Source organism: Olea europaea, chromosome 13, assembly GCF_002742605.1.
Source record: "Olea europaea var. sylvestris chromosome 13, O_europaea_v1, whole genome shotgun sequence".
In the NCBI taxonomy this organism is placed as follows: Eukaryota; Viridiplantae; Streptophyta; class Magnoliopsida; order Lamiales; family Oleaceae; genus Olea; species Olea europaea.
The window spans coordinates 2,094,095-2,104,346 of NC_036249.1; the positions used below are offsets into that span (position 1 = coordinate 2,094,095).

Here is a 10,252-nt window from a genome sequence, read left to right on the forward strand (position 1 = left end):
CCTGCACTCACCAACTCAATATTTTCCCTTGTTTGGTTCAATTATCCAGTGGCTGGTACTTCTGCTTCTCGTCCTCGCACATTCAAACAGGTAATTTTGTTTGCTTTAGTTTTTCATTAATATTTTTTTAGATATACTGTCTTAGATGGTAACGATTCTCTTTCATTTCCATTGAAAAGTGTCATGTTTTTTAACGACTGCAAAGGTACAATCTCCACAGCGAATGATTTGAAAGTATCCAAAAGTTTTGTTCTTATGCAGCTTCAAGTTTTGTTGTAGTTTTAAGTTGAAGAATTTTGAAGACTGTAAAAATGCTGTGGTTTAGAAATTATTTGAGATATTGATATAATAGATGCATTTGCAAAGAAGTCACAGGTAAACTAAAAGAAAAGGTGAAGCGAAAGAGAAACAGATGATTACAGTAGTTATGGGTGAATCCTAGTGAGAGAGAGTGGTATATGTTGGTTTAATCTATTGATATTTTTCTTATTTTTCTTTTTATGGCTGAATTCTCATTGCAGATATTTTATTTTTGAGCTGATAGATCATAATCATCTTAATTGTATCCAACTAATCAAATTTCGGTTATGAATTTCAACAATCTGCTAATTAGTTTTTATATTATCAGGAAGAAGCTGAGGTAGAAGAAGATGAGAGATCCGAAGAAGAGTCTGAAGAGGAATCTGATGAAGAATCTGAAGTCTGTAAACTGGCTAAATGCTAAAGCAGTTAACATTTCTATTCTGTTTAGATGTGACATCGTGTATTTTTAATGAAATGGCTAGATAAATAAATATTTTCTCTTTTTTGGTCAATGCTGTTGACAGAAGAAGAAAGGAACCCAAGGTATCATTCAAGTTGAGAATCTGAATTCAGGCAAGCCAAAGAACCTGAAAGCTAGAGATGTTGATGTACGCTACACAAATAACTGAATAAGTTATCTGCTCAAATAGTTTTAATCAATGTATCATAGACTAACTGTTGCTTTTATTTGACAGATGGACAAAACAACCGAGCTTTCAAGACGTGAAAGGTTTTGTGATTGTGTTTTTTCAACTGGGCATTTGTTTTGAATAGAAGTAATCAACAAACATTCATTTTGTCTTCATCATCTTTCCACTTGTTTTGTTTGCATATTTAAATCTTTATAGACAGATTAGGATAATAAAACCTCTAGCTTCAATTCTTTTATCGAATGATTGTTCTCCTACCTGCCTTCTATCACGTGTCTCAGTTGTAGCGTTTAATTTTTTATCATCGAGAGTAAACTCTGAGGAATGCAACTATTTCTATGGCTGCTACCACCTCCAAAAGGGAAAGAGGCTGTCAGAGTGGTTTAGTGTTAAGGGTTGGTTGTGTAGAGACCTTTATTTTATTTTCTCTGGATTGATCCTTGGTCTCTTAATAAGTTTGTGTTTAGAAATTTATTCAGTATTGTCTTAGCATTTCTTTTTCTTGTGTGCATCTAGTTCCATTTTTCCTGGCATCTGCAGTAGGTTCTGATAATGTTATTGATAATTCAGTGGTGGTTTTCTTTTTATTACTGATATTCTTACTGTCGTTTTGTTTTCCTGTTGTTCTCCTCTTGTTAACAGAGAGGAGGTTGAAAAACAGAGAGCTCATGAAAGGTACATGAAACTGCAGGAACAAGGGAAGACAGAACAAGCAAGGAAAGATTTAGGTAGGGTTTTTGAATCTACATTTCGTTTCTTACTAAGTTTTGCTGTTAAAGAATATTAATAAGAGAGAGGAGTGTGGGGGTGGGGGATGTTCCCGTGGTTCTGGTGAATGTTTACCTCCTGAATCCAGAAGGTGCCTCATCTTTTGACTAATCCTTGAAGTTCCCCTACTCCTATGGTAATTTTAAAACAAAAATCTGTGCAAAAACCACACTAGATCAGATTATATAAAGATTTAGATAACTGAATCCAAATGTGCTGTCAATTATTGGTGGCGTAGTCACTTAGCAGGTTCTACTTCTGTTGGCTTTTTCTCTTGTTTGTAGCTTTTTCTTGGTTGCTTAACTAGTTTGGTGTATGTTTCAATAATTAAAACCTCCCCATAACATTTCCTATTAAAGGCCCAATGTCGTCCATTAGGATATTATGCAACTTTTGTTGAGCAATAAATGTGCAGTAGTGATTTTCAGCGTATTCTAACCAGGTAGTGTGTACACTTATTTTGATGCATCTATGATTACTTTGATCTTGAGCTATAGACTGATTCACATAGCGTACGGGATCAACTGAATGTGCAACCTACCAGCTCCGAGATCTTCCATCGTTTTATGTTTGAGCTGTTCGTAATAAAATGACCANTACGGGATCAACTGAATGTGCAACCTACCAGCTCCGAGATCTTCCATCGTTTTATGTTTGAGCTGTTCGTAATAAAATGACCATGAAAGTGTATAACTTTCTATAACGTTGTAATTGCATATTTCTCCCTTGCTCCCACGTCACATGGTATCCTTCAGATTAACATTACCAATTTGTTGTGACATATTTCATCTTGTGCATATGGGATTATTGTTAACTGAGTTCGATCCACATGATTCAAGATTTACAACTTATTTTTCTTTCTTAAAAGAAACATTTAATGATTGTTTTCTTAATCTTGCAGATCGTTTGGCTCTTATAAGGGAACAAAGAGCAGAAGCTGCTAAAAAACGTGAAGAGGAGAAAGCAGGTAGCTATCTGCATTCGTCACGCCAACTGTTAAGTAATTTTTATTTCCTTCATTTTCACCTTGACCTTACTCCACAATTTCTCCTTGCAGCCAAAGAGCAGAAGAAGTTGGAGGCTCGCAAATGAATTTGGCTTGCTCCAAGAGATCATGTTAAAGAAGTTATTTTCGTCTATGAAACATTTTTATTCTGTTGGGCTCAATCGAGCACTGTTATCGTCCGCTGTTGGCAACTCTTACTTGCCTTTGCCTGTTTAGCTGTTTGGGCATGTGTCGTTGGGATGCATGGTAGTTTTTAATTTTCAGATTTATTAGTACCCTATTTTTATGTACAAGACGGTATGGATTGACCTTACAGAGCAAAAATCAGTTATAATTTATGTACTAAACTATATTTTTTTCCATGTTGATAGCTGGTTCAACTCTAGAAAGCGTACAGCGAAAAAAAGAAAAAGAAGAAGCATTAATGAAATGGTCCAATATTTAGGTCATGTGGTTCCTTCAAATAACAGAGAATCTCAGAGGTAAAATATCTGAATTAACCGACCTTTATGGGGTGGCCGAGATCGTAAAGTAGGTAAGCGTGGAGGTTTGTGATTACGAGTTCGATTCTTTCTACCAACACTTTCTCAGTCGAGTTTGTCGTACTGGGCTTGTCTGCTGCGATTTATTTGGTTAGTGTAGTTTGTAAGTTATTGTGTCAGCTTGAGGATTTACTCGGTGCGCATTCGAAAGGTAGCGGTTGCAATTTCTTTCGTTATAAATAAAAAAAAATAAAAAAAATAAATAAATAAATATATATATATATATATATATATATATATATATAAGACCCAGGGGAATAGGAGATGAAATAGAAGAACAAAAATTTATGAAAATAGATAATTTTATTGAGAATTGAAGAAGATTTAAATAATACAATTAAAGACCCAGGGGAATAGGAAATGAAATAGAAGAACAGAAATTTATGAAAATAGATAATTTTATTGAGAATTGAAGAAGATTTAAATATTACAATGATAATTGAAAGATATTTGAGAGAACAAATTACAAAGAAAAGTTAAACTTCGTCTTGCTGAATTCGCTCTGTCTTGAAATGAAGTCTTGAACTCCTTTTATAATGAAATTCGAACTTGAAATTTCTTTCATTTGAGAGAAAGAATCTTGAGCAAAGGAGTGAACGACATCATAATGAAGCATCTTGAAAAGCAGCATCAACTTTAGTCAAAAGTTTCCAATTTTTGACTTCCTTTAATAAAGATAATCCTTTTCTTTATTAAAAGAGATATTGATGTCTGACACAAAGTTGATGGGAATCTTGACAAAAATTGCACCATTGATTTTGAATTGGACAAAGATTGAGCAAAATCTCTTTTGATTTGTAAACCCTAGATTTCCTTAATTCATCGAGAAAACTGGGTCCATATAGTCATTTTGAAGTTTTCTTTGAAGCTTTAGCGGCCTTTTCTTGAGCAAGATACTCGGCATAGTCATCACCTAGATCAACTAAGTCATCACCATTGTCAGTCTCTTGAGAATATTGAGATTCTTCATCTTGATCAGATTCATTTGTTTTTGAAGATCCTTATTTAGAAATTTGATCATAAATTTCTAGCAATTCTTTAGGATCTTTACATTTTGATAACATTGCAATAATTCTTTGTTTTTCTGTCAAAAAATCAGCTTGATCTTCTTGTTCTTTCTTTGAAAATTTAGGTACACCTAAATTTCTTTGTTCTTGAATCCATGCTTGAACTGTCTTTGGACAACAGTTTGTTTCTTTAAACTTTGCCCACCATTTAATTTTGAATCTCCTTGTAATTTGTTGACAGGAATAATCATCTTTGAAATTTTGATATTGAAAGAAATCCCAGTAAAAAATCCAGGAAACTCTCATGTTGAACGCAAATTGGAACAAAAGATTTTTTTGAAGCTTGAGAAAAGGTTTTGCTTCTCTTTTGAAGTATTCATATCCTTGAAGAACTAGACTGGGTAAAATTTTTTCTTCAAGTCCATGACACAAAAACCATGTTTGAAACCAACTCGAAAAATGAGGGTTACAATTTTGATTAAAAATAATGAACCAAGAATGGGTAACAGGTCTGAAAAGAAAAACCTTATACCAAGCATTCTGGTAAACAAAATAATTGAAGTTTTCTGGACAGGTAAAATTTGTCTTTGAGAGACGAAGTCTCTTTTCTTCTAAAGGTTTTTGTCCCCAGTTTTCATAAGACAGAACTCTTGTAATTGAGATTTTTGAAAACATAATTTTTGATTTGTCTCTTGGTTCAGGAGTATGAGAAATTTTGGTAGAACCAGTCAAAAGAAGAATGGTTTCATAATATTCTCTAGTTTTTTGGATATTTGAGGGCATGAACCAAAAGTTTTGAGGAAGGATAAATTCAAGGCAATCATCAAGACCACCATATCTATTGATCCAAGAGGTTTCCATTGTAAAAACAACATCGGAAATACTCTTAGTAAAATATTTGAAAGAATTTGGAGGGTTGATTTGAGGAAGTTTGCCAGAACTTTGAACGGCTTTTTTGAAGTTTGAAGGGGTTGAGGACTCAGCCTTTTGATTGGGTTTTTTGACAAAGGTTGAGAGGGTATTTGAGGAAGATGAAGCTTCCTTTTGATCCTTTGGGGGATCTTCGAAGAAAGGAATTGAATTTTTCTTCTTTCTTGAAGTTTTTGTTTGAAAAGGATTTTGAGAATCCTCTTCTTCTTCAACTTTCTTAGCCCAACTCATTTTTCTCACTCTTTTGAATCAACTCTCTTGTGAGGAAATCTGTCAAGAAGTTTGATTTTCCTTGAATATATAGAATTTCGAAATCAGAACAGGACAAAATTGCCTGCCACCTTGCAAAGATTTGTTTTGAAACAAGATTTTTTTACATCTTTTTGTAAAACATCTTTTAAAGTTTTGCAATCAGTTTTCAAAATAAATTTTTTATTGATCAAATCATCTTAAAATTTGGAAATACAAAGAACTATTGAAAGAATCTCTTTTTTGATAGTTGAATAGTTGATTTGAGGTCCAGACCATACTACACTATGAAATCTGACCAATTGTTCTTTTGACGATTTTAGGGGTAATTGCTTTAACACACCACCGAATCCTATATTTGAGGCATCTGTCTCGACGATAATTAAAGCTGTGGGGTCAAGAATAGACAGACAGGAAATATTTTTGACTAACTTTTTTACCTTTTGAACCGCATGCATACACTCGTGACTCCATGAGTCAGGGTTATTTTGTAATCTTTTGAATAATGGGGCACAGATTTGACGAATATCTTTGACAAAATCGGCCACATAATTGACACAACCTAAAAAGCGTTGCAAACTTGTTTTTTCTTTAATTTCATCTGAAAATTTGTCAGTGAAATCAAGATTTCTTTGAATTGGTATAATTGAAAAATTTTGAATAATATGACCAAGAAAACAAATTTTTGTTTGAAACAAAACAATCTTTTTAGCAGAAACTGCTAAACCATTTTTCTTGATGACATGTATAAATGTATGGATATGCTTAAAGTGTTGTTCAATAGATTTTGAAAAGATGGGAACATCATCAATGTAAACAATAATGAAATCTGAGAATGAATTAAAAATGTCATTCATGATTTTTTGAAATTCAGAAGGGGCATTTTTGAGACCAAAAGGCATAACATTCCATTCGTGTTGTCCGAAGGGAATATTAAATGCAGTTTTGTATCTATCTTCTTCTTTAATTTGAACTTGCCAGAATCATGACTTCATGTCAAACTTTGAGAAGATGATAGCTTTTGAAAGTCGATTCAGAAGATCTTTCTTCTGAGGAATTGGATAACGAATCCATTGAAGAGCAGAATTGAGTGGTTTATAATTGATAACAAGGCGTGGAACACCTCTTTCAATTTCAGCAAAATTGTTAACATAGAATGCAGAACAACTCCATGGAGATTTACTTGGACGAATTAAATTCTTCTCAAGTAGATTATTGATTTCCTTGATACAAAAATCAAGTAATTCTTTTTTCATTTGAATAGGACGAGATTTTGTAGGAATATTTGTTTCATGAAAATCAGAATTGTAAGGAAGAGAAACAATATGTTTCTTTCTATTCCAAAAAGCATTTGGAATTGTTGAACAAATTTCTTGTTCAATTTTCTTTTGTAAAAGTGAAATTTGATTTTTTATAGAAAAATCTTCTTCTAATCTTTTTTCAGTTTTTTGAAAAGATTTCTTCTTTAAGAAACTGAACATGATTTCTTTTTAAATTAATATTGTGAATTATTTTTGAAATTGCAGCTTCTTTTAAAGAATTAACATCTTTATAAGAAGGAGGATTTGAAAATTCGAAGTGAATTTTCTTTCCAAAGATTTTTGTAGTTAATCCTTTATAATCAGTTTTAAAAGGATATATTGGAACAATAAAAGGAGTACCAAGAATTACATCTTGATCAAGATCTTTTAAAAGATAAAAAATATTTTTGAAACAAATATTTGAATTACAAACATGAGCTTTTGAAATTTTGTAATTAATATTGAGTTTTTTACCACTAGCACCGTAAAGGCGTTCAGTAGTTTTCTCAAAATATTTTGTAGGGATAAGTTCTTCTTTGATACAATTTTGATCAGCACCTGAATCTATCAGAACACGAGTAGTGAATTTGAATTCTTTGTTGACTATAATAGTAATATTGCAGTACCATTTCTGAAGTTGAATTCGATTAATAACATTAATCTTTTTTCTTCTTCAGTTTGAGGAAATTTTGAAGTAGATGAAAAATCAGATGAAGATGATTCAGAATGATGAGAGCGATGAGAAGGAGTTTTTGAGGAAACTTTGGATTTTCCTTTGTTTTGAGAATAATAGTCGTTGGTTAAGTCTTTTGCTTTGAGACAAACTACTTCCATACGAATATCTTGAACATGTTTTTCTAGTTTTGAAATTTGATATTTCATTTCCTTGACTTCAACTTGAAGATCAGGAATTGAAGGTTTAGAACCTTTTGAAAGTTCTTTTTGAGCTCGTCGAAGAATATTTGTAAGATTGATATCATCAAAATCTTCTTTTGATGTAGAGAAAGAAAGCAAAGATGAAAATTTATTTTTGAGTTTAGGATTATCAATCCTATCAATAATATTTTGAATGATTTCTTCTTCTCCTGTTAAGATATTTATAGTTTTGCAACCACAAATTTCTTTATCATTTGAAGAAGTGCAAGAGTCAGAATTTTGAGTAGATTCATAATCAGAATCTTCTTGATTAATAAAAACTTGTTCTAATTCAGAGTTAGACTCATTATCAGAACTAGATTGAATGAGATTGAGAAGCTGGGTTTTAGTATCTTCATCAACTTGAACAGTACGAATTTTTTCTTTGAGAGGACATCTATTGGAATAATGACCAGTTTTGTTACATTTTCAACATGTAACTTTTGAATTTTTCTTTTGAAAATCTTTTGTAAATTTTCTTTTAGAAAATTGTTTTCTTTTTGAAAATTTCTTTTTATGAAAATTTTCTTCAGGAGAATATTTTCTTTTTGAAAATCTTTTCTTATGAAAGATTTTTCTTGATTTTGAAGAAGGAGGTAAAACTTTCTCAAATCCATATTGTTCACAGAAGGATCCTAACTCATTTTGAGTTTGAGACTTTTCTGCTTTCAATTTAGCTTTGAGTTTTAAGTCATTACATAAATTGAGAGCTTCCTTATTAATGAAATTAATAATTTCACCATAAGTAAGAGTTTGAAGATCATCATTTTCTTCTAAAATTGAATTTTTCACTTTTTCAGCAAAAAGTTTTGGAAGTCCTGAAATAAATTTTTCGTTCCAGAAGGATTGTTGATAGTCAGATCTTTGCATGATACGGGATATAAACATATCTTTGTACCATCGGAAATCTTGAAGTTTTGGACATCTTAAATTCATAAGAATGTCATTTTGAAATTGTATATAGTTTTCGATTTTTTTTACCAACACTTTCTCAGTCGAGTATGTCGTACTGGGCTTATCTATTGCGATTTATTTGGTTAGCGTAGTTTGCAAGTTATTGTGTCAGCTTGAGGATTTACTCGGTGCGTATTCGAAAGGTAGCGGTTGCGGTTTCTTCCGTCATAAAAAATAAATAAATAAATAAATAAAATAAAATAAAATAATATATATATATATATATATATATATATGATTTAACCGATTTTTGAGTGGGATAAGAGCGTCTAGCATGAATTCATTGATCTAATTGATGTGATAAAAAATGGAACGTGACATTAATTGAATGTGGCCAAATAGGACTATGATTTTCTGATAAACAAGGAATTTAGCAGTGGATTTTACAAAATGCTTGAATAATATTGAGTTTTAATCAAATTTAAATATTAGTTTCTGAGACAATTTTGTAACTATTATTTATCTTCATAAATTTTTTCAAACGAAGGTTGAAAATGAAGCCACAGAAAAGTTTCTTACCGTCGGACAACTGCAATGTCTAATTATTCCTGTAAACTAAAATATCAACGTTTGTGAGAACTTCTACATTTCCCGTTATGTTCAACTCAAGACTTTTAGATTATGCCAGACCAGATAAAAATAAATCAAAGGCTCGTATGATATATTTGTAACCTAAATTATTTAGTCACGTTCTGTCCAATTGAACATTTTAACCTGCCCACTGAGCTCTAACTGGTCCAAAAAATCATATTCCTAAAAGCGAAAAAAGCAAACATTGAGAAACTGAAAATGACATAAGTAGGTTCACTGTTTGGTTCATATGTCGGAAAAATCAATCAGTTTTGACCTTAAATATGATTACCCATAACTTGGCCAGAGAGCAGTTTGAGTTCAAATCTTTTAGGTGACTATCAATGTGATGGTTCATGCTCACACAGACACAGTAGTATAAGTATTGGTGTGAGGATAGAATTTTACAGCAATGATATTTCAACATCACTCAACCTCAAATCAATCAAACCCTAAACAAGACATACATATTCATCTGTGAATTTGTGTGTGTGTATATCAGTATAAAGTAACACTGTTCCCACCATTTTGCAAGGAATCCTTCTCCGTCACTCAACGTCACTTGACCACTCATCAAGAATTTAAGACCATTTAGGTGGTTAGAGAATCACGATAAATTTTAATTAAGTGGAACGATAATTTGAGTCAAGAACAAAACATTGTATGTATTATGTATTAAGTACGGATTTCGAAGCATAATATTTAACTTGTGTCGATGTGAAGTTAAACGTCTTCAAACTTGTAAATAGGTAACTGGAATTTGGGAGAGAAATTGAAGAAAATCTGTCTCTTTCTTGGCAGCCCTCTGAAAAGTGCAATCAGACACAATGGCTCATTCAGTGTTATATTTTGATCAAGGAAAGGTGAGGAAATTTTTAAATTATTTATTTAAAATAGTTCGAAAGGAAAACTTTAGTAAATAACTGTGTTTTGTTTTGTCAAATTCTTAAAAAAAAATAAAATAAAAATAAAAATTCCAATCTTCACTTTCTATGCTAACTATTTCTAATTATCATAAAAACGTTTTCAAGTCGACACATTCAAATTAGAGGACAAA

At 31.8% G+C, this 10,252-nt stretch overlaps 1 protein-coding gene across 2 annotated transcripts in view; it reads left to right on the forward strand.

The window, feature by feature from the left end:
- LOC111407247 (28 kDa heat- and acid-stable phosphoprotein-like) overlaps positions 1-3,089 on the forward strand; it is a 5,193-nt gene extending 2,104 nt beyond the window's left edge. For both annotated transcript variants that reach the window (XM_023036623.1, XM_023036622.1), the window contains 7 exons: positions 50-90; positions 629-700; positions 828-911; positions 999-1,033; positions 1,596-1,681; positions 2,623-2,688; positions 2,779-3,089. In XM_023036623.1, the coding sequence (XP_022892391.1) occupies positions 50-90; positions 629-700; positions 828-911; positions 999-1,033; positions 1,596-1,681; positions 2,623-2,688; positions 2,779-2,813 (419 nt within the window). In that variant the 3' untranslated portion in view covers positions 2,814-3,089. The remainder of the gene's footprint in view (positions 1-49; positions 91-628; positions 701-827; positions 912-998; positions 1,034-1,595; positions 1,682-2,622; positions 2,689-2,778) is intronic.
- The last annotated feature ends 7,163 nt before the right edge of the window (positions 3,090-10,252 follow it).